At 39.9% G+C, this 25,079-nt stretch overlaps 1 protein-coding gene across 11 annotated transcripts in view; it reads right to left on the bottom strand.

Annotated features, from left to right (window-relative positions):
• Positions 1 to 25,079, bottom strand: part of CUX1 (cut like homeobox 1) — a 284,036-nt gene that overhangs the window by 133,568 nt on the left and 125,389 nt on the right. For all 11 annotated transcript variants that reach the window (XM_041126411.1, XM_030027002.1, XM_041126412.1 and 8 more), the window contains exons 4-8: positions 22,399 to 22,477; positions 8,377 to 8,514; positions 4,822 to 4,945; positions 2,774 to 2,850; positions 1,897 to 1,963 (exon numbers count right to left, since the gene is read on the bottom strand). In XM_041126411.1, the coding sequence (XP_040982345.1) occupies positions 1,897 to 1,963; positions 2,774 to 2,850; positions 4,822 to 4,945; positions 8,377 to 8,514; positions 22,399 to 22,477 (485 nt within the window). The remainder of the gene's footprint in view (positions 1 to 1,896; positions 1,964 to 2,773; positions 2,851 to 4,821; positions 4,946 to 8,376; positions 8,515 to 22,398; positions 22,478 to 25,079) is intronic.

Genomic DNA, 25,079 nt, shown 5'->3' with positions numbered 1-25,079 from the left:
GTACATTAGTTTGGGAGATAAAGTACATGCTTAATGCCTGCTTCAGAATTCAGCTCCATGATCACTATATTCTAGTCCCAGCCTTCATAATTGTTCTGCTGCAGAACACAATAAACTTGTTACTGCAGATGCTACTAATTTTATGTAATTCTATATATATTAGGTAAGAATCATATTCAAGATCATATGAAAATATTTCCGCATGAATCTCTCTGAAAGAATGAAACACATTAGAAACGCAAGCAAACATTTTAGAGTACATCTTTTGCTCAGTGTAAGATAAATTACCGTACTTAGGGAAATAGTATTAAAAAATGAAGCACACATTCTGCAAACAAAAACATTAAAAAGGGTGAGGGGTTATTAGGTTCAGTGCCTACAACCACTGAGCCCTGATCTCTGACTGTTCCCACAGAAGCAACTGCAAGACAAAATAACAGCAGCAGAGCTGCCAGCATCAGTTACGTGCAGAAAGAAAAAAAAAAAGAAAAAAACAGGAAAAAAAAAAAAGCAATCTGCAGTAATTTAAGGCTCCATCAGAAACATCATTAGCACGCGTCTCTTAGAGACAGATGAAATCAATGAGGGAACAAAAATACTTTTTATCACCGTATACAGAACTCAAAGGAAACTGGACTTAGAGAGCAAACCCAAAATTTACCTAAAAGATTATCTTGAATGATGTAAAAAGGTGCTTCAACTCCAAGCACTGATTCTTAACTACTACGGACTGAATTTTGTAAGCTCCAAATTCCCCATGTACTCAGTGGGGAATTGGATCCTCAACGCTTACAGAACCACACGCCAAGAAATTAAAACCAGTTGCCAATTTGACTGGTTTTGAAAAACGTGTATTATCTAGACTGCCATGAGCCATATGAGAAAGCACTTACCTACAGACAAAACCAAGACTATGTCATTCCTCCCATCAAGCCTAGGCTATAGTTTCTCTTGCCCCAACACAGAGACTGCCAACAGCCTTCCCTTACCATTCCTCCTGTACCAGAATGGGTGGTAAGGGCAGAAGCAAGGCTTCTCCTCTCCGTTCAGCCGATCACCTGCCTACTTGGAAGCAGAGGTGAAGCTGGGGCTCTGTGGGACGCCGGTAGTGGGCACAGGGATGTGACGTGCGTCTTCTAACCCTTGCCCTTACAGCAGGCCAGGGACACCCGTTTGAAATGGCTTCTTCTTTCCCATCCCATTTCCAGACACAGAAATGACTCTTTGGTCTTAATACTGCTGATCATGAGAATTCCTTCTCATTACTAATTTCCCTTAAATATGAAGGGTTCAAAGAAAACCAGCAGAAGTCTGTCTCTCTTTTGTTGTTTCCTGCACTGATTCTTAACAAAACCAGGGGATAATTGAAAACAGTAGCCATTAAGAAGACAAGGACATATATTTTTGAGACTACCTTCATGTTCTACTTTAAAACAAGAAAAATCTGCCAAAAATGCTACTCTCTGTACTTTGGGGTGAATTTGACAAAGGGATGACTGCTACCCCAAAAGCAGAAAGAACCAGGGTGCCTAACAGTGAAATAGAAATCCTTTACTAAAGTAAATTTTATTTTCACCAAGATTGGAAGATCATGGCAAATATCTTATTTCTGAAACTGCCCTATTTCTAAATAAAATACAAGAGATACATAGTAGATGCAGCACCTGAGAATGAAACCAGGAATGCAGCAGCATGTGTGCCAGGAAAAGCGCCCTGTTGGGTGGAAGAAAATATGAAAACTAGTATCTCTCTATAGGAGGCCAAATTACGACCATGTTTTCCAACAAATCTGGACTCCTGAACCTCTTCCATCTCATCTGTCTCCAACAAGACAGATGCAAAAAAAAGCAGTGATACCCTGAAGGAAGACATAGAAAGAAAACAGTGAAATCTTACTTTGCAGTAGTTTCTTCATCGTATTTTGTTTTCAGATCAAATAGTTCTGTTCTGGTTTTTTCCAAGGCTAAAAGGCATAAACATGAAGCATTACAGCACTGTAACAGCAGTGAAAAGCAAAAAGACTACTCCTTTTTCTTTTATTCAGCCATAAATAAAGCTGTACACCTCCTGATGAAAAATTCTCTGCTTTATCTTTCTACCTAGGCAAACCATTATGACTTAGAAAAAACAGCTTTTGATTATTCACAATTTCTTACGGTATTTCTTTTACATTGCAAAAATTCCCAGTTTCTGCTTAACAAAGCTAGACATTATTTATTTCTTATTAAGCTGGCTAAACTGCTTATTAATTTGAAATATTTATTGCAGTAATTCAGGGAATAAAATTTCTTGTGTTCTCACAGTAAACAAAACCACATGTGTCCAGACCTGGAATCTGTAAGTATGCAGAGATAAAAATTAATGGCAAGCAAGTCATAGCAAGAGGCAAGACACACTGGTAGAAACTGGGTTCATACTGAACCCAGACCACTACATGTATTTATCATAGTTCAGAAATGTGTGAAACCAGAGCAAAACACAACATGGATGAAAAGTTCCATGGCCTGCTTTAATTGCAGCAATGCTCTAATACTGTACGTGCTTCATGCTTGGCCTTGTCCACTGTATTTACCAATAGACTGGCTGCAACACAAACGTTCACTTAAGGTGCGAAGCCCAGAAGGAGCTCCGATTCACAAAGCATGTTCAAGCTCTGTTGGATCTCTCTGCACTTGCAAGAGCTGGTTCACGCACAGTCCTGATACATTTAAAGATTTCTATCCTCTCACCTCCAGCCTGATCATTGGTATAGGTCAGAATAGCGATGCCAAACCTGTTTGCAAAGCTTGAACTTTGTGTTCAGCTTCTTCCAGCTTTGAGGCTGTCGACATCTGTGTCTCCTGCAATTTTCTATAAAGGGAAGAGAAGAGGTGAGAACAGAGCTCGTAATCATGTTAAACAACTTATTTGTATTTTGCAAATTTGGAAGATGGAGTGATTAAATGTCTCAACTGTAATCAGACAACTGACAACACCACACAGACTACAAGGTGCTTCAATGGGACCCATAAATCATGTCACATTGCAATACTGTTCATACTTTGCGGTCCCACTTATTAAAATTTTAACAGTGTAGCCACCTCATAACATAAGCTGTGAACATTATACAAGAGTTGACTGCTATATAAATGACAACTTTAGTGGAAGGTTTTCTTGAGCATAATTTGTTTTGGAAATGTCACACACATTAAGAAAATTGTCACCAAGCACCCTCTGTTGTACAAAGTTAGTACAAGAAGAATGATACATTTCCATTTTACTGTCATAATGAAGAAATTTGTTGCCGTAACTGATATAGTGAATAGATGCGGCAGCTGTTTCACCATAGCTGTAATGGATGCCAAATGCAGCAATATTATTAGCTACTCTTTAAAAACCCACACATATTTCAAAACAAATCTCACATTGATATTTTCTATATAACATGAGCAAACCTTTAATATGCTCACATTTCTTATGTCCACAGGCAACATTTTCTCATTTGTGTCAGTTATACACGTTTTAACATCATCTGGCAATACAGTCACTACACTCTTTGCTAAAGGCTAGACTACAGGAGTTATAAAACTCATCTCTGAAAGGGAGTTGCTCCAACATCTCCCAGGAGTCGCTGCTTTTTATGACATTGTTTTTAAGATATTCTGCAGATTTCGGAATTGTGAAATGGCTTATGAAACTACCAGCATCCTACTTGCACTCCATAGGGTGCATAAATTTATTCTGCAACACTGCTGACCAGGTTAATAACTGTTTATAGCAAGAAACATGCGTCAGTTCCCTTCATACCAAATTATATACTTTGAGAACTCAAAATCTCTCTTATACACACTTTTATTTGCATTCCACGCCCTGTCATTTTATTTTATTTTTAAGCATATCTAAATTGCACTTGTTAAAGCCACTGCTTACATGCTACTTATCAAAAAGTAACCACAGATATTGATGAATTAAAAAAAGCTTTGCATTCACTGGTAGATTCTTCCCACTCAGACCTGAATTTAAGCGACCAACCCAACAACTAAAAAGCTCATGCAAACTGAAGGGCTTCCACACTAAGTTGAACATATTATAGCTTCAGTGTTATTGATCCATGGGAGAAATAAATTCTCAAGGTAGGGAATGCAGACTGAAAGAACTCCCTCTTAAGACCCTTGGTCTCATCCTGCCTGATTTGTTTGCCCACTAACCTGAAAGATTCAAACACTCCCCGCTCATCTGCAAAAGATTAGAAATGCATCCAAGATGCTTCCAAAAAAATCAATAATAAATAATTAAAATACTTCTTAATTTTGACATGTAGGAATACGCAAACCTTTTCAGGATAATTCAGGAACACATCCCCTCTCTTAGATTTTACCATAGGAGCAGGGGTGATGCATCTTTTGCCCAGGCTCTTGGGTACAGTGTTTCATCTTAAACAGCTCAGGGTTGTACAGATTGTACAATGGTACTGTGACACACAAAGCGGACACAGCAGACTGAATTACACTGTCGGCTAATGGAGAAAGATTAGTGTCACAAAGGACAATACAGCTAGTGAAGAATAAAAGCAGGTTTGCACCCTTCTGAACATGACAGCCCCCACACAACACTACCGCAAAGAAACAATCTGTCCTTGTTTTACTTCCACACTTTCACGATTGTTTTTCTGTGCAAAGTTGAGTATCAAATGATTCCGTGTCAAACACATAAATCGCCAGAATCGCTCAATATACGAGCTGTCTCAGTACACTGAAGAGAGAGTCCTGGCTGGGAAGATTAAACAGAAGAATACATCTCTCCTCCCCTACAATACCTACAGATGCACACATGCACACTCACCTCTCCTTCTCCGCGAAATCATTTTGTAACTTTTGTTCTTTTTCAAGGGCTATATTCTCTGCTTGGTTCTTCAGGGTCTGTTCATATTCTCGGATTTTCTCTTTAAGTGCTTTTATTGTAACCTCTACAGAAAAACAATAGGGGAAGAATGAGTTTACACAGCTCCACGTGGTTCCACAACACAAGGCTTTCTTTACCCTGTAGGCTCAGTGTGTTTTAAACTTTAGCTCTTCAACTCTGACACAAAATCAATGGATATGAGTCCCTTTGGAGACCTTTTACTCCCTAAATGTTAAATTGAACTTTAAGTGTTTAGGTTGAGAAGGATCAATGGAGTTTGCTGGAAAGCACAGCAAAGAAGGTTCCTCTAACATGACTTTAAAAAAAAAAAAAAAAAGGAAGAAGAAAAAAAAAATCAATTGTAAAATATAATATCACCGTATTGACTAGTCTCAAATTAGCTCGCTGCTGAGTGGAGATTAATAAAGTCCCAGTGTAGGTTTAAGTATGCGTTTACACATAGGACAGTTAATTCACATAACTGTGCTCATGTAAAAAGAGGCAGTTTTACTATGGCTCATGCACAGATGCAATCTAACACTAATTGAACACATATCTGGGATACAGCTACGTTCTGCTTCACAACTGATGAAAAATACGGCAGTTAAGATTTAACTGCTGTATTAACAGTAGATCAGATTCAACAGACACTCTGGAGCCCTTCATATTCTAGTTGTTCTAACTGCCTTGTCATCGACACTGGGTTTTATGCACAAGCATTAACTATTGTAACTTTCTGAGTACACTTGTAGCCTTCCAGTGAATTTGCAGAAACCCTTCTCTCAGATAAAGAGGCTATTTTGCATTTACTGTGGCCAGTAATGGATGAGAGAAGATCCATAAACCTGCGGAGTTATGGCACAGCCTCTGATGGACAACATCTTGTTACATGCCCTGATCCATTCCTATGTGAAAGCCCTTTGATCCCACCCACAGGAAAGGACTGAATCCTTATAGGGCTCGTAAGAGGAAAAGCAGGACATTCACCAGAGTATGCTTTGTAACAATAATGGAATTTGGAAAAAGCCTTAGACTGCCAGAAGACTCACAGCTAGCAATACATTTCAATGTACTTACACAGAGATGTGGAGGTTTAAAGACATCGGGTTATTAAGAGATGCCATTAACAATGCTTTAGGAAAAAAACACCTTTGGACATAAAAAGTTTCTCATTCTGCAGAAACATCATAGAAAGACAAACTCTACTATGAAAAGTAAAGCCTATGGACTTGGGGAAAAAAAATCTCAATAATATCACACAAAATCATGCATAATCATTCCAAAGTCTAGACTTTTAGACTTGACTAGAGAACTGTAAAGCCAGACAGTAGATAGCGGGGGACAAGGTCTGCTGTCTGGGAATTACACCGAAGGCAGCTTGGGCCACTGTGACCACAAAAAAGCAGGGGGAAGAGTGGTAAAAATGACTGCCAGCAAACCAGCTACTTTTGAATGAAGGAGTGGGATTTTGCTAGCCGTGCAAAAATCAGATGAGGCTCATTACTGAGTAATATGCCGTGAAAAGGACATGTCTTTTTTTTTTTTTTTTTTTAAGCAAAGGGAAATTCTTCTCTGAGATCCGGGAAGTAATACAAATCCTGATCTTTTCCTGAACAAGCAAAGGATGCTCTTTCACACAGACAAAAGGATGCTCATTCATATGTACAAAGGATGTACTCTTTGTACAGGAGACACCTTTGCTCCAGGTATTTTCAGATGTAAGTCTGCAAAAGTATTCAGATATATGGAGAAGCAGACAGTGAAATAATCTCATTGAAATGCATATAGTTGCATCTTGACAAAATTTGAATGTTTCATTTTAAAAGGAAACAAAACTACAAAAATGAATGCAAGAAGTGCACAAATATGGGAAAAAATTATGACTTTTCTAACAAAACCTGGTTTTACCTTTAGGCACCTAACAACAGATGTGTTGGACAAGCACAGTTTAATCCTCTACACTGCTTGAAGAACTAAGTGCTTTCTTTACTGTTCAGGTCAGCTAAAGCTTGTTAGCCACTGCCATTTATCCCAGTTTTGGAAGTTCTTACAGGCACCGTATAGCTCATACACAGCCCTCCAAACAAAGAGATTAACTGATCAAAGCACCCTTAGCTAACAACAGGCTTTTCCCTGGATATCTTATTAATCCCTGTTTGAAACAGAATGTAGAACTATTGCACTGGAGTGAAAAACAATGCAAAGACTGCAGTGGCAAACCAGAAAGGAAGTTAGTGCACACCAGGGAAGATAAAAAATGCCAGTTTATGAGTGGTTGCAGCAAAAAACTCTGGAAGTCAAGATCTTTCCCACTTTCTGGGATGAACCCCTATGTCATGCCTGGATGTACAGGATGCACAGCCTCAGGAAAACTCTGCACAGTGAACTGCAATTATTGTACATTTCCAGCAAAAATACTGTTGGGCTTAGAGCATTACAGCTCCCACATGACATCTTTTGCAGTCCAGCCTGAATCCTTGCATGCTGATACCTGTCCTCTCCACAGGTCACACCCTCTATGTTAAAACAAAATATGTAACTGCATATATGCTCCTTCTGCTGCAAATGAGATGTAACAGAACCAACTTAGTTGCTAATGTAGCTTTCAAATGTTACCCACTTGGGTGCAACAGATCCATAACATTAAAAAAAAAAAAATTTAAAAAAAATCTCCATTTTCCCAAACACCTAGACAATTTACCTTTCCACCACCCAGAACTGAATATTAAACATGGAAATGAGAAGTCCCATGTATAGGCAAGTAGGTGTATAACTGAGCAGATTATGTTTCCTGGTGCAGGAAACTTTCTTCTGAATCACAAGAAAACTTGAACAGTCTTAAAGACAACAGGCTTTAAATCTCATTGAGATTTTCATGTATTTTCATGTACTCTGGTCTCATTAAAACTTACCTAAATAATTAAACAGTATTAGTATTTACATTGCTCTATGGATAGTCTCTAGAGTAAATATAAAGTATGTATGCCGAATGTACCCCGGTAACACATTTCAGATTTAGATAAGGAAAAACAGAGTACAGAAAAAGTTCCATTTTGTACAGATTTGTATGTGTGTATAAAATACTGGATTTTTCTGTTTGTCTGTGTAAAATGTATATACTACAAGCACCCACACCCATATTCAGCTTGACGTCAGTAGTAGTACTGTCTCTCATAAAATGTCTACATCTAACTTCAGTCAGGGGTGTAATTTTCCGGTAGCGCTGAAGGCTACAACCGAATACGCAGAATAACAGCTCCAGTCTCTGACTTGGTGTTACAGAAGATGAAACTTCCAAAGAAATCCAAAGAGTTTACCCAAAGTCATATCCATACGTATAAATACAGAACTGGCTATAATAGACTATTATACTTTCTTTACTGAACTGCAATGCTACTGTCAACCCAACCTGTAAGAAATAAAACTTAATTTAATCCCTGTCTTCAAATTTCACTATGCATTAAAAGCTGATAAAAGAATACGTTTGCAACCTACCCTGATTTTTCACCTCGGCGAATTCTTTATTGTATTCCTCTAGAGTTTCCCTAAGTTTCTGGTTCTCTGTTTCAATATCGTGCATACGTTGAACCTTCAGCTGAAGCTGCTGTCCTAAATCCAAGGCTGGAACTGGATCTGAAAAAGAAACAGTAAAATAAAATGTAAGATAACAGGAACATTCCCGTGACTCAAGCAGTTCAGAGCACAAGTATCCTTTTTTCTCTATTAAAATCCATTTTATGTGCCAGTAAGACCCTACTTTGAGTTATTATTCCTGTATGATCCTCACCTCATATCCTGCAAACTTCAAAAAATACAGATAGTTCATTGTACCTATGTCACCCTTTTTATTGGGGCATGCCTTATTCATCCTGATGTTAATCCACAGGGCAGTATCCCTGGGTGCAGACAGTCATGATACAAAGGCACGTGGGAGTCTCAAGTTTCAAATTTTTGTTTGCAAAATGAGAATTTGGCGGTAAAAAGCAATTAAACTGCAGGGCTTACTGACAGCTAGTGTCCCTCACATACCTCTGCTTCTGCAGGAGTGAATTTCTGAAGCAAATTGTGCCCTCCTGCACAGCGGAGCTCAAAAAGATTATTTGATCATAGAGATCTGAGCTATACTTTTTCTAATTGACAGATCAATAATAATCAGAAGTATTGTGTGGATGTAATTAATTCCATGAACCTTGGGTTTTGTGACTCCTGTTCCCTCTTTTTCTTATACTATTAATTGAATAGAAATTAGAAATTATTCTGAATGTCCTCTCAGCGTTAATTCTTCGATGTTTGTCCCCTTCTGCTAAAGAGTCCTTAGCACACACCTGATGTGTGCACATGTGATTTATTCTGGGACTTCTTCCCAGTCAGAATAGGAAAACGCTGGAGTCCGATGGACTTATAAAAGATTATTGAATACATTTCTGTTATGGGCGCCAGCATCTCTTGTGAAATGGCTGCAAAGATTTAGTCTCCTGTTGAGGAATGCTAAACACCAAACTCAGTGGATCAACAACAGTATATATTAGGGAGTTCACTTAATTTTCAACCACCACAGTCATTAATTTTTCAGACCACCCTCAGTCTCTGGAAACACATAATAAGTCTATTGTACCTCTGTTAACACATTAAGCATGAGCCTGTGTGTTTTTTCAATATGCCAGCGTTGTTTCATAGTTTATAAAAGAATAGTACTGGGTTATGTTGAGCTCAGAGACATTATAAGTAGCAGCCTGCTGCATTTTGTTACTTCGGTTCTTCAACAGCTTATGGCATTACCCTGTTCATAATACAAAATCTAGGTTGCTTGTCATCTGTTCTCTGTACATACATAGTTTATGACTACATAGCTTTTTCATTTATGCTTTTTAGGCCAAATACTTTTCGTTATTATTATCTGTATTAAAATATTTATAATAAATCAAACTTAAAATGTTATTGTGGCAGAGACAGGGGGTACAGGTAAGGAATTAAATATAAAGTTTAAGTCACAGCAGTAGCACGAGTTAAAGGCCCTGCAATATTTATGTATGGTCCAATTACAGTACGGGCTGTCACAACATCACCCTTCTCTCATGTAGGTCTGCCGACCTTTATCTGGAATGACCATTTTGTCACACTTCTGCAGCTCAGCATTTCTCCAAAAGAGCTAGCCCAGGACATTCATCTGCTGAACATAAAGAAAGGCTGGATTGCCTCAATCCGTGTCTCAAATTGTTCCAGGAACCACAAACCATATCAGGCAGGGATCTTAAGCTTCAGCTACAATATTTCTATAAAATAAGTGTTAAAATTCCACAATGAAAGAAACTGAACTCTACAAAATTGTGGGTGCACTTTTCACCCCTCGTTTTAACATGCCCATTGTAAAAAGCCAGGACACCCACAAGAGGTATTTTGCTCCAAATACACAGGGCTTTTTATATTTAAATCAGCAAAGAATTAAAAGACAAAAATAACATGGGCATTATAAAGTGAATAATGACTAAACCTTTAGTCAAATTTGCAGTCCCTGAGAAGCTTTATGTACAAAATGAAAATGCTTGCAATCTCATAATTATTCATCAGGACATGTATATTTAATTTAGCTCTATTAAAGGTTAATGTTCAAGTAGCAAAACAGTGGCAGAACAAACATAATGTAAAAACAGTCTCTCTGTGCATTAAACTTCAAACTTTACTAGAGCCTATTTGAAGGACTAATGGCCTGCAGCCACTAAATACTGCTGAAGGACACGTGAAAAAAAACCATGGCTGAAGCACCTCTTAGACTTAATTTTTATAAGCTGCATTAAAGAAAACTAATCATTGCATGACAACAAAATGACCAAGACATTTTGGGCAGAGACACAAATACTCCATTTCTCATGGCAAGCCCCAACATGCTCTTTAATCTCAAAAAACCTGAAACCCCATGATTTGTGAAGTATTTATAAACACCAATTGATCCGAAACAAGTATAAACCTTAAAATCAGAACGACTTTTTTCTTACCTGAGTGGAGTGGATTTAAAAATAAATAAAAATACTCTCCTTTTCACAACACATGCATGCATGAGAAAGCATACCTTTTTGTATTAACCAGACTTACAAAGTATGTTTCATGTCATTTAACAGGAGGTCACTGAATTTTTAAACAAGCAATGGACCAAAACTTTCGATTCATTACACAAACAACAGGCATACACATTTCAGAAAAATCAAGTGGCACTAGCTTATGGAGAGAGGCAAAAAAGGAAATGCCCCTTCTGAGGTCTGCAAAAAAGAAAAATCATCTCACTTAACACTTAGATGTGGAAAACTCATCAGAAATTATTCTCTTGGTTTGAATCTTCTCTAGCTTGCAAAAGTTCAGAATTCCTGCTAGGCACAAGATAAATAAGAAATGAGAAAATTGGTAAAAGGAATCTGATCATCCAGAACTTGAAAAAGTGTTTTGCAAGATCATTATTGCCCAAGAGTAAACTGAGACATTCATTTTTAAACTAGATTTGGTATATTTTTTTCTACTGCTTCCTATTCTGTTCAACCTTCCTAATCCACTTGTTGCATCCCGTACCCACAAAGAAGCCCCGCGCACCATGTGTTTGTACACAGCCCAGCACATCTGGATCCGATCCCTGATAAGGCTTCCTCCACGCTACCACAGGGAGAAACAATAACTGCCGTATTTTAAAACCAGTGTCTGCGAAGCCTGCTCCTGCCTTTACTTCCCAATGAACTGCCTTTCAGCGCCGTTTCACAAGCAGTTCTCTGGGCACATCCCTGCGCTCATTGCTGTGACACACCACACCGGTCCCCTCGCAGACGAGCTTCTATCCTCACAAAGGAGGTGGATGGACATGTCTGAATGAACGCAGATGTGAGAAAAATTAATGTTGCAAACGTAACGTAATTTTTATAGCAGTTAATACTTCACATCAAACAAGCTGGTGCAATGCAGCCACAGTAACACCTCTCAGACTGTTCTCACACCGTATACATACCCTGACGATAAATCTTTTTTGAATAGCAGCACAAGAGAACCAATTTTTTTTTGCTGCTGCTGCTGCTGATGCATGTAAACTACATATTTTCCAATTTTAAACCAAAGACGGATCTCACCAAAACAGGGCATTACATGACTAGCTAGAGGGAGCACCTCACCACCCGCAACCCCACGCTGCTCAGCCCAACCCAGCCTCAACCCCGGAGATAAAACAGGACTATTGATGACCAGCTGAATTTCCAAAGTGAGTGTCATTTAAAAAACCCCATTCCTCCCTCATTCTACGAGCTGGAAAAAGACACAGATCTTAATAATTCAATCTAAGTGTTTACACAAAGAGCACTGTGGGTACCGTTGCCCTCCCCTGTCATTAGGCAGAAATGAATGCACCCCCTTGTGAGCGCTGCTCGTGCAATGACATCACGCTCCTGCCTGCGTTACTTTTCGCCAGGGCACTCTAGGCTAATGTAATCATACGATTACATAATTAACCCAGCTGTCTCATTAAGAAAATCAACTGGAATTCAGGGCATAATTAGTCATACAGCAATTAGCATGCTGATGAGCAACTGATGAAAAGCTGTCTCGATATAGAGTATGCTGGGACCACCCTCGTTATTTAAGAAGCGAGGGGAAAAAGCCCACCTCAGCTCAAGGAAAAGAAGCTCGGTCTGGAAAGTTAACGTTTAAAACCCCCTCGGCCGCAGTTGTTTTTGTCGTGAGAGGCGAGAAGCCGCCTCCCGAAGAGATCAGCTTCCTTCCCACCGCCGTTTGAACCTGTTAGCTAATACAGGGAGACCGATGGAGGGATGGGCTGCGGGAGGAAAATTTGCCAAACGAAGTGGAAAAACTATGTCATTGTTTAAATGTACAATTTACCGTGGCCAATTACCCTCCCTCTCCGTGTGTGTGTATGCGTGTGTGTGTGTATATATATATAATATTTTTTAAGCACAGCGCTGCGCAGCGCAGCGCGGCGGGAAGTTTCTCCGAGGCAAGCGCCCTGCCAACCCCACCTGGGAGATGCCGCTGACCCGGGGGCGGGCGGGCCGCAGCGAGAGGGGCGCTGGCCGGGCACCGCCGGGGAGCGGCGGCGGCGGCGGCCCGGACCCCGCGGCGGGCACAGCGGCCCGGGCTGCGCGGCGGGGGAGAGAGCGGCAATGCGCGGCCTGGATCGGGCGGGACGGATCGGGAGGCAGGCCCCGCGCCCGCGCCCGGCAGCTGAGGGGGGCTGCAGCCCCGGCGGGGAGGGGGGGTGCTGCTGGGAGGGGGGGGGGGCTCACACCTTGCAAAGCCACCGCGACCGAACCGTTTTCGGGCACGGTGCGACGCTCATAAACGCGTCAGGTGCCAGCGCGCTGCCCTGCCCTGGGCCAGCGGGCTCACTCTTCTGCTTATGTGCAAAATGCGTTCATCTGGTATCTTAAAATGGAGCTCCTGAAGAGACTTTTCCAAAACAAGGGACTTCTCCTAAATCCCCTCCTCCCTCTTCGTTACAGGCCTCTAACGCTGGAAACGTGAAGAAAGCAAGTTATGAAACAGTGCCAGAACTACAGGGGCAATTAATATTTTATATCACTGGAAACGTGTTTCCTAAGGTTCAGATCTAAAAATAATTCATCGGAGGCAATGCGTTTCTTTCAACAAGGCTGTATTTCTGTTGCCTAAACCACACTGTAAGCAAAGCTTTCTTAGCGATCGCTCACAAGAAACGCCCACACAAAATGATAAGGGGGGGAGGGAAATCCTCCTTAACACAACTTTATTAACGTGATTTAACTTTTTTAAAAAGCCAGAAGTTCAGCTCTGCTGTCACAATACTTTCATCACGAAGTAAAAGAAGTTTTTGACTTTCTAAATGCATCGCTGCTCAGCTCTACCACCGCTCCTTACAATGAACATTTCTTTTGGAGAACGGGCTCTGGTTTACAGGCAGGAAGAGCAGGAAGAAGCTCTTATTAGCTTCTGATGCAGTAAGTGCTTTTTTGGGAGGCTGCATATCTGAAAATAACCTGAAAATGTGTTTTAGAAAAAATAATAATTACATTGTAGCTTTTGAATATTCAAACACCTCACAGCATACTTAATTAATTCATTAATTATTCCCCAGAAATTTCAGGGGTAAATTGAAATAGCCTAGAGAGACTGAGACAAAGATTTCATGGAATAAATGATAGCTTTCCTCCTTTTCCCCTATGACTCTGGTAGCCCAGGGACAGAAGAGTTATAGCCGTAATTCCGTTTGAAACAAAGCTCATCATCTCTCCAAATCCTCACTTCATAAAAAACATGAAAAGGTTCTTCCTTCGATCAAGAATTATACAGACCACCCCCACCCCCCATCCCATAGGACTGGGATCTCTCTCTTCCTTTTATTTTTTCCACTTTTTTACAGTGTTCTCCTCACCCTCCTGCTGTCAGAGCATTTTGTAAGGGCTGTACCAGGGAATTCAAAGTGCCCACAAGAGGGTGAGGGACTGTCATTTTCCCTACCGGCAAAAAAGCAGAATCCCAAATTCTGCTGACCTCTGAAAGCAGTAAAGCAATCCTGATGCGACCCCTCTGTATGAGGACGGGGGGAAGTCGAAGCAAACCGGCGCCTTTCCTCCCCATTAATCACGACGAAAGTTCTCCGTGGCGGCACTCTCCAATGCTTGCAGGGGTAAGTGAAACGATGCAAGATGGTATATAGCCAATTTGACCACAATCATATAGATCCCTTTGCCAGAATGTGGTTCTTAGATCTTGCGGGCTGTTATTTAAAAACATCCTTTATTTATCTACCAATTCAAGAATGGCTACTGCCGGAAAGATGCTCTGGCCCTGCCCCAGATTATGAGATCTGTCTCTACCCTAGTATCCAAAAAAGTCATATAAGGCAGAGTAAATGATTGATTGCTTAATGACTTGCATTGCAGTTCCATGTATTTTCAAAGTAGTTACCAAAATAAATCCTCAGAAAAGTTTTTAATATTAGAAGTGGGGTATGCATAATAGGTGATAAAATATTTTATGGCACTATAATGTCAGCTGAAGAAGGACCTAATGAGTTACAAGAGAAGCCACTGCAACTGAAAATGCTCCAATTTGATCGTTAATTTCTAATAATGGCTGAAGACATTGGAATTTACTGCTCGCACTCTGAGCTCAGTGCAAAGCAAAGGACAGTTACAGAAAATCACTTGTACTCTAAGTTTCGTTTCTCCTACTTTGAGATTATAAAAAGGCAAAAGAACCTTCTACTATGTTTGAAAGCATTTCTGCCACAATCACCCCTTCTTTCTCCTAAAGGCTTCTGAATAGAGTTAGCACTAAACCCTCCGAAAGCTGGGGTTTATTCTAATTCCAGTTCACATTCCTGCAACCGAGAAAGGCAAAGTCCAATGTTCCCCACCACAACCACACTCTGCCTCTTTCGCTCCGAACGTGCAGGATTGCTCCAGTCACCGGGTTTAGGGCTGCTCTAACTCCACTCCCTGAAGCAACTGCTTTCAAAGGGTGCCGCAGTTACCACCTCCAGGTGAAGGCAACCAGTGCCCGCAGAGATATCTTCTCTCTTACAGGGCACATTCTTCCTGCTTCTATTCATTGCATCCTTCCCCTTATCTGCACCTCCCTCTTCCTTCCGTGCCTCCAGCCTACCAAGTAAAATAGGGCTTGACAACCACACAATAAATTTTTTAAAGTGTATGCTTTAAGGATATTTCTTCCTTCGAATATGTATTCCAGCTTTTACAAAGGAATTTATCCAATTATTAATTCAATAAGGAAAAAAGTATGTGATCAGACAAGCCCAATTTCAAGCCACATGTTCAGGTAACAGAGCTATTTTTAGTTATTTTGACATCAGTTTCAAAACATAAGGATAAAGTGAATGAATACTAAAGATGAGAATTGGCCAGGACTTTGCGCTTCATCTGAAAACAACTATGTAATGCTAACAGTATGCCCTACCAGCGTGCATTCATCTACTACAGATCCAAAATTGTTTTTTACGCTGTGTCTCTGAATTCAAACCCCAGAGGGAAGGAGGCTGAAGTGATTATGAGCTACTTCTACATTCCTCAGCGCTGGACTACCCGAAGGCTAGAGCAGTATCCCAGGCGATTCAGACTGTTCTGGAAAATAAAGCAGTAGCAGCCGCTGACCCTATCAAAAGACTGCTCAAAATCTCCCATCTGCAGCCTGGACTTTAAACTGTCCCTCTCACCCCCACCTCAGGCATTTCTTTGTGCAAAGGTTTGCAGAACAGTTTGGGGCAAGTCACCAATGTCTACAGTCCCTCATTTTTTTACTGTACAGACTTCTCTTCCAGACGCAGCTTCCAGAACTGGGCATTTTTCGTATGTTTATGCAACTCCAGTTTTTTTACCTGGTCTAAACATGCTGGTGACGTATCAAGGATTTTGTCTTCATATGGGATACAGTCACAAGCTAAATCACTGCCTGCAGCCACAGGGGTTTATCACTTTTCACTCTTTCAAGTATTAACTATGCTCAATTTTCTGCTTAATTTTATCAGATTTTCAAGTGTGTTTAGAAAGATACCCTACTGCTCTGAGTGGGGTGTCTGCACTACTTCTGTTGTCCACAAGCAAGTTCATTTTGCTTCCTTTCCTCCTAAGACTACTCACTGTAATACTGTTTTCTTTTCCCTCTAAAGTTGAGAAAAGGCACATTATGAATATTCATTTCCCTTGCAAAGTTAGGGGCAGCAAAAATCTAAGCCTTTTTATTTTATGTGTCTATCTTCAATTTTATTCAAAGATACTTTATTTGGAAAGGGGTGACCATTTTGACACATCATATTAACAAACCAGGAACTGCTTAAAATTGTTCACACTGTTTGTCATGATACCAAACGTTTCTCAAAAATTGTCTGTGCTGATCAGTCTTGATATACAACAAACTCGGGGTATACTATAACCCGATCTTGCTCTTTAGACAGAGTTTTGTCAAACAGTTAACTATTAGCTCAATGACGAGTGCTCTGAGTATTAACTTCTTCAAACTATGTTTTTAGTATTCTAGTTCGCCATATGCTTAACACAGTCCCTTGGACTGAACCTCTTTTCCTTCCCCCCTAAATTTATATTCAAGGAGCTCTCCTCTACCGGCACAAAAGGCTGGGTGTGCTTATGTTGCAATTTAAGCACATCATGCAACTTCTGGGTCATCTGACTATGTAGAAGTCTATGCAGACTTTCTGCTATCAGGGCTGGCATTAACCTTTATGCTTTCTGCTTAACATTATGCTTTACAAAAAAATCCAAACACGTCACATAATGTATATAAATACAACAACTTCATACACATTTATCACCTCCAACATAAGCAGCAGGTAATTTTTCGGGGGGGGGGGGGGGATCAAACCTGTTTTTCTCTTGTATCACCTTTAATCTCAGAACATTGATCAAATACACTTTAAATGGAAGTCCTCTCTTAGCCCAAACAGCAATACAAGTCTGGAGAGTGTTACTAAGTTGTAAATAATCACAAGCCAATGCAGTGACAGCAGTAAGCACTGCATTTCACACTGCTGCTAGCATGGGCTCTGTGGTGAAGGAATGAAGCTCTCTTTATGGGCAAGAAACAAATTCTCATTTCTGCCTTTAGAAGTAATTCCCTAACACTTTGTGCTTTACTGATTACCTATTTTAAAAGAAGTTTGTGTTTCCTCAGCTAAATCATTCCTTGGAAAAAGAAAGCCCTATAGAATCATAGAATCGTTTAGGTTGGAAAAGACCTTTAAGATCATCAAGTCCCAACTGTCAGCCATGCCCACTAAACCATGTCCTGAAGTGCCTTGTCTACGCGCTTTTGGAATACCTCCAGGGATGGTGACTCCACCACTTCCCTGGGCAGCCTGTTCCAATGCCTGAATGCAGGGCAGTTTGAATTTGCAAGGCTGAACTGTGATTATATGTAAACAAAAATACTACATGTAATGATGGTTGTGTGGAAAACTCCCTTGGAACTAGCCTGTTCCTCCTCCAAACCTCTTAGTAAGATAACAGCCCCCATGGCAGGGCGTGCAATTTATGATGGCAAGGAGAAAGGGAAAGATAAAATTTCTACTTCAGCCATCTTTCACTGTTATTGCTTTAAAATGTTTTTTTTCTTCTTTTTAGCCTGTTATTTTATACTTTCCTTAGATAGCGGGTCCTCTGAGCTAAAAAACACATCATGCACATTATATAGCTCCAAACTTACAGCAAATCTGATCACAACACAGACCTGTGAAAAGTTTCCAATAAAACACACATACATCCCCTTTTACACTGTAAGAGTCGTTTAGTTTCTTGATGAGAAAATTCCCATTAAGCAGAAACGAATACCATTTATGGCTCAACCCTAGAAGGCTGCACAGTCCCCACCAAACTAAGAGCAAATATTTTGCATTAACCTGCCCCTATTCTCAAATGTGTATATGCTGAAAAAGCGCAACACTTTTTCCTATTATATTTGTACAGGGTATAACTGAGATGCAATACTGTTCCTTAAGTGGAAAGGCGTTACAGAGGAGCGGGCGAGGGTTAGGACTATGTTTCAGCAGAGCAGCACGCGGGGTGCCCGAGCACGGCCGGGGCTGGCACTGCTGCACCCATGGCCCGGGCACACGAATCTTCCCCTGGAGTAGAGAGAGAAATGGGAAGGAGGCAAGCTTTTCGGGTACTCCCCTTTGGTGGCAAACTCTTAGCAGTATTGCAAAAGATATACAATCAGCTTTTATAGGAAAACAGCCACTGATCGCAAATTTGTTTTAATCGTGGCCACATCAAGATAGCGGATTTTCTGTTTAAAGGCAGAATTGTTTCTTCTTTGCCTATGTAAGAGTCGTGCTTAACAGGAGCAGTACTGAAAACTAAGCAAATCCAACTGTGGCATTGTGCAGTAACTGCACAGTAATAAAGACATAGCATAAAAAGACACTCTATTTAACCAGTTTATCCAGATACTGTCATCTGGCATTCACTCTGGGTCTCCACATTTTAACTTTCACTTGAAAATTACAGTGAAGTTTTGTTTAAAAAAAATTAAGTAATGAACACTGCTCCTTTTTAAAGGAAAAATATTTAATTTTTTGTATTTTTAATGCTTAATATTTTTCTTCAAAGCTTTAGAAAAACAGAATTATGAATATACTGTTTCTGCAAGGCAACAGCGCTCCTCCAAACACTTGCACAACAGGGCTCCAATTTCACTTGAAGTGTTTGCAAGATTAAGACCCTAAAAGCCAAGGGTGCTAACATAATACACTGATTTTATAAAACTGAAGAGAAAGGAATCTTGAACGGATGGAAGAAAGCTTCCTCAAAATACACACCCAACCTCCCTTTACTTCAAAATAAATATATTCACATTATTTTTAAAGGTAAGTTGTGACAACCTTGTTGATTAGTGCAATTCATGTGGCAGCATTCACTTTTCTCTAGCTCTCTACTGCATACTGAAAATAAGGCAATTAAATGAGAAAATTAATTCCATTAATTAAAAATGTTCAGTCTCAAGCAAGACAGAATGATCTGAGTGAGAATTACAGCTGTATAAACGTACATAAAACAAAATGTTTTCTTTGACATGTACTTTCCTTTAGAAAGGATAAATTTTGCAGCACAAACCAATGATAATGCTATTTTAACAGTATCATAAAGCTGGAGAGAGATATGAAAAGGTCTGTTTTATCTTTTCAAGAGAAAATCCCTGATGTATATAGGAAAATTTACAAGTAAAATACCACCCTTCCCACAAATTTCTTACTGCTGAGCCTGAGTGAAAACTCTGGTCAAGTCAGGAAAGAAAATCATTAAATTTAGCTGAATCCATAAAGCACCGTAGCTGGAGTTTCAATACAGATCATTTTATAGTAAAATTAAAATAGAAGCCCTTTTTAATTATATAAAGTGTGCACATTATTACTGAGGAGAGGAATATATGCTTTCCTCAAGAACCATAAAATTGGCTGCTGGGAATTAGACTTCAGCTGCAATTATTATATGGTCCTATAAAGGATATTGAAAGTCTGATAAAATTGCACCCTTGTCATGTAACAGTGATGCTTAATGCTAAATAACCACTCCGCAGCATTCCAGTCATAGCTTTCTCAAAACATCATAGCTCCCTTCTCACATCGAAAAGAAAACATAGCAGGATTTTGGAGCTAAAAGTATACCTAAATATTTGAAATACCAACTGGACAGGTCAAAAGATACATAAAGCCACAGAGGCAAAACAACATATGTGATAAATGAATACTGATGGTCTTTTATAAAGGAAAGCCCTCTATGGATACATACACAAAGTAAAAGACTACATACAATGAGAAGTAAATAAAAAAAGCCAATACAGTGAAGCAAGCCCCTAACTGCATACGCCTAACTCAGCCCTACCGCATCGTGACGAATACCAGTGCCATACATTCCTAACGGCTGTTTCCCTTTCCATTGCAGCATGTGTTGTAAACGGTGCGTATTTGTTACGCCTGCATACAGCTACAGGAGACTGGCCGGACTTCTCCGTGAGAACCTGGAATTTGCTTTTAGCAACATCAGTACACCCCTCGTGTGGCTCTCAGGCCTGCAGATAGAGCATGGGACTAAAACCTGTAAATAGTTCCAATCCCAAAGACTCCATCGCACTCTCAACATAGCCAGGCTGGAATTTTACATGTAGTAAGAATATCAAAGAAATAGTTCTCTGACACATAACATAAGGCACACGCAGGGGAAGGCTGGACAAGAGAGAGATTATGGAGTGTGGAAGAAGGGGTGTAAATTTTGCTCTGGCAAATGAAGGAAGGGAGAAAATTCTTTTTCCTACAAAGAAGTACTGACAAAGTCCCTCACCATTTAGATCCTACAGCACAGGTGGGATGTATGTCCTACCTTCTCCGTAAGGCTTTGGTCTGACTCTGCTGTTCAAATCCCAGCACCTGTGATAATGCCAAGCTTCAGAAAAAAGCCTCTGCACAAGAGCATGCAAAGGATCCCACACAGCTCTTGTTTGATACAACTACTCAGTTGTGAAAAAAACCAGACCATTAGAAATCAAACCTACTTGCCTCCCAAATTTTGGCAGGAAACAAGCACCCGGGGCTGCATTAGTGTGGAGATGGAGGGGCTACAGCTTCTCTCCTTAGCACTGAATGATGGACTTGCAGGCATGTTGGGTATGTTTTCATGGAGGGGTCTCCTTTACAAAACAGAGCTGTGAGAGCCCATCCCATGCCCATGCTGCTCGTGCCAGTGCAAACTGCTCGCACCCTTTAAGCAACGGTCTGGAGCCCCTCTGAGTTACCCGCCTCTTCCCACGGCACGAGCAGATGTGCAAAGGAAGCTGTTCACCTATGGAATGTTAACTAAGATTATGAGCAGGAAACAAGTGAACGAAAGCTCACAGACCATAGCTGATTAACCTAAAACCCAACATTTCTGAGGCAACTGTGGTCTAGGATGAGCATGGTAAGTCCTTGCATCTCTCTACGTATGCTGCACTTAATACAGCAGGTACTGGCCACTGGGCACTACTCGACTATAAATGTGAAAGCATAAAAAAAGATGTATGTTAGCTCTGACTAAGCATCTGAAAACCCCTGACCTTTTAACCAGTTAAGGTGTAAACAAAACATTAAAAAATTAATTTTTATTTGAAGCGTGCATGAAATGTGCTCCTTAAAAGGTAAAACAAGTAAAGACTAGGGTGCACTTTGCAATGAAGCCTTAAAAGCCCTTAAAAGTATTAATTATGCCCTCAAAACCCCTCTTGAGGTAAGTATTTTGAATACTATATATAATGTCAACATTTTATAAAAGTATAAAATCATACACACACACTGTCATATGCCAACAGCTCAGTCAGGCCAAGACTTAGAAGTAGAGACTTGGACTCCTAACTCCTTCTCATCTTTGGGTACAGTTGCAAAAAGAAAAATCTGTTCAGACAGTATTTATCTACCATTGGGGAAAACAAAACAATCAACCTTCAAAAAAAGTAAAAAGAAATTAACTGGAAACTTCTGATGCCAAACATAAAGGAAAGTTGAAAACGCATACAGTAAAGGTCTTTGAATAAAATTTATGATCACACTTACACTGAACAGAATTGAAATTTGGTAGTGACTTACTTTTCAGTAAGGCTTTTTTTTTTTTAATTTGGAAGGTATGAAAAATTTTCTCTGTCCTTTATAAGTACAAATATTGCTGCTTCTTGATGAAGCTTCAAGATGTATCTTTTTTGTTAAAAATATCTGAACTCTCTAATAAAACAAATTACTGAGAATCACACAATATTGTAATAATATAAAATGACTCATACAAACATTAAAATGTAAATGCAATGAACAGTTTTAAGAGAAGTCATGAAATGTGCCTTAGTTATAGTTCTTTTGATTAGAAACAATACTGGAGCGTTATCAGTTTCAGAATAGAACCATTGCTCATATTTACCTTATCAGAGGTAGAAAAAATGCCCAGTAGCGTTCACATGAACATAAAACATCAGATTTTCAGAATAAGGAAATAATTCGCTTACCTGGAACATCAATTAATCTCTTATAAACATTCAAGAAGGCTGCCTCTGCTTCTTTGCTTCTTTTACCCAATGCGTCAATCTAAAATGGGTGATGAGAAAAGGCTTTTAGACCTGTTCCAATACAACTCTTACACTCAGAGCTATAAAAATAAATGAATATATTTCATATAAAACTAGTTAATACATAAAAAGGGAACCTGAGTCTCCCGTGTACAGCTGCTACAGAAGCAGCCTTGTAAGGATATTTCTGGTATGTTTGTACTGAATATAAAGTCCTGTTTCAGCACAATAGCAAGTATCAATATTTTTATGAACACTGCTGTCTATTGTGATTCTTTACTTTAAATCTTTATAAAAAGCGTGGTATTTGCCAGACAGGTTCTCTCCTCAACAACAGTTTTCCTTTACCACTTATTAAGATCTAACACAACAAATGGGAACCGCGTGCACTTCTGATGCCACGCTCTGCCTTTATTGTGGCAAATACATTTTTCTCTTATTTCCACTAAGCCTATGAGAGGATGAAAAGATGTACTTGTTGGGCACCCTGTGATACGTAACACTAAACAACTGTGAATTTTCTACATGCAAGTAAGTTTTCTGATAAAGCTCAGGCACAGACTCATAGAGTCTATACTGTCTTGCACTCATGCGCTCAAGCCAGGCTCCTCTGACTAGCTTCTCTTCATATTTTGTAACACATGCAATACTAATCTAAGAAGCTGTCTGCCCAGGTGAGGGAAAATACTACCTCACACAATCTGTTATTTTCTCGTAAATCTGTATTTTCATCTAAAACTTCATTTTACAAGGAAAGGCAGCTTTATGGCTCTGAGAACAGAACACTTATTCCACAGCAACTTTTTTTGGTATACATTTATTCTCCTAATGTACTAGAAAACAGAGGATTTACAATTAGTAAATATTGACAAAAAACAACCAAACCGACCCAAGACCAGGTCCATTGAATTAACACTCCAAAGCAGAGACAGAAAGGGAAACAGGAAAGCCTGACACAGTTCTGCGGCAGCTTACCAAAATCAGGAAACTAAAAGTATGGAGATTATCATTCCCATATTTTAATAAAAAACAAGGAAGGATCTGAAGAACTACGGATACAAAGGCCCGATACCAATTCTTCTGTGTATCTGAAAAGCCGTTCATATTATGAAACCATTTAAAGATGTGTACGTCAACATGTACTAAAAAAGGAAGGTCCTGTCTGAAAAACGTCCTTGAATTCTTTCACCACATTATTGATTTGGTAGATAAGGCAGAAACAATGGACAGAGTTTACTGTATCTGTATTTCAGGAAAGTATCTGGTATTTTATTATACAGGAGGGAGATTTGCAGAATTAGAAAGCGTGCTACAAACCCACTGGGCTGCAGCGGTCTGCAGAGCGCGCTGGCACAGGAAGCAGAGGGTGCCAGGGAAAGGAAGCGGTGCAGGGAGGAGCAGAGATAAGCTGGAGGGTGCTGCGGGGTCAGATTTGGTGCCACTTCTGTTTACTTGGTACGAAAACGACTTTGCAAAGGGAAGGACTGGGGGGGGGGGGGGGGGAATCCTACGACGTAGATGATTAAAATAATGGAGGGAGTCGGACGCAAAGTGCACAGGAGCAGAGCGCAGGAACGCCACGTGATTTGTATAGATTAGTCTTATGGCTGATAAGTGACTTGTAGAGATCATTACAGAGAGGATTAAGGCCAGAAAACCAAAGGACAAGGACAATTGTAGAAATCACACAGAATCACAATGCACAACGTATAAACTAAGAAAAGACTTGAGGGGAGGGGTCAAGGAGGAATATAAGGACACTGAAAGCATCTGCACAGCGTTTGGCAGCAGCAATGAAATCTTGAGAGATATGGCGAGAGGTTGTGAAGAGACAAGTTATCGTAACACAATACAAGATGGGGTTTAGAGAAACAAACGAAATTCCTTTTTCTTTTCTTTTTACAACCCCCCAAAATCTGGATTAATTTATGTAGCTTGGTGGAGGTGTAGCGTAACTGAAACCTGACCTATTTGCAACTTATTCTTATCAATTAAAAAAAAAAGGGGGGTATTGGAGAGATGATAAACAAGCAGCAGAGGCCAAAATGATGAAGGATGTGGAGAGCAGATACAAATTCTCAGGAAATGCTGGCCATACTTGTCTTTCAGAGTTTACCAAGAAAGGCTATGGAAAGGCACTGGAATCTCACTGGGCATATGACGTACTGGAGAGCGAGGGATTGATGGTTGTGAATAACCCATTTATTAAGTTTAATTCAAGCAATCACAGATGGACTGATGCTCATTAGGGAATGAGAACATAAGTAATTCGGTTAGAACATTTTCACACAAAGAGTATTTGAAATTAGAATCTGGAACAAACTGCCAAAGGCAGAGAGGCACCGGGTAGTGTAAATCAATGCTTGGGAGTATCAGACACCGTTTGTGAACGGGCGAGAAAGGAGGGGGCAGCCATCAGAAAGACTTTTGCAGTTGAGATATTTCGTGGGTACATAAAGACAGACTTTGAAGGCCAAAGCACACCATATGTTAGACTTCTGGACTTTAACGTTCCCACATACAATTTTCTCTCGCTGCTGCTCAGCAGAGTACAGCCAAATTTAAATTACTATTATTAAATACAATTAGCATTACAGAACTGATTCTGTACTGTATTTTGA

Source organism: Aquila chrysaetos, chromosome 10, assembly GCF_900496995.4.
Source record: "Aquila chrysaetos chrysaetos chromosome 10, bAquChr1.4, whole genome shotgun sequence".
NCBI lineage: Eukaryota > Metazoa > Chordata > Aves > Accipitriformes > Accipitridae > Aquila > Aquila chrysaetos.
Note: the sequence above shows the minus strand (reverse complement) of the source record. Positions and strands in the feature narration are given on the sequence as shown.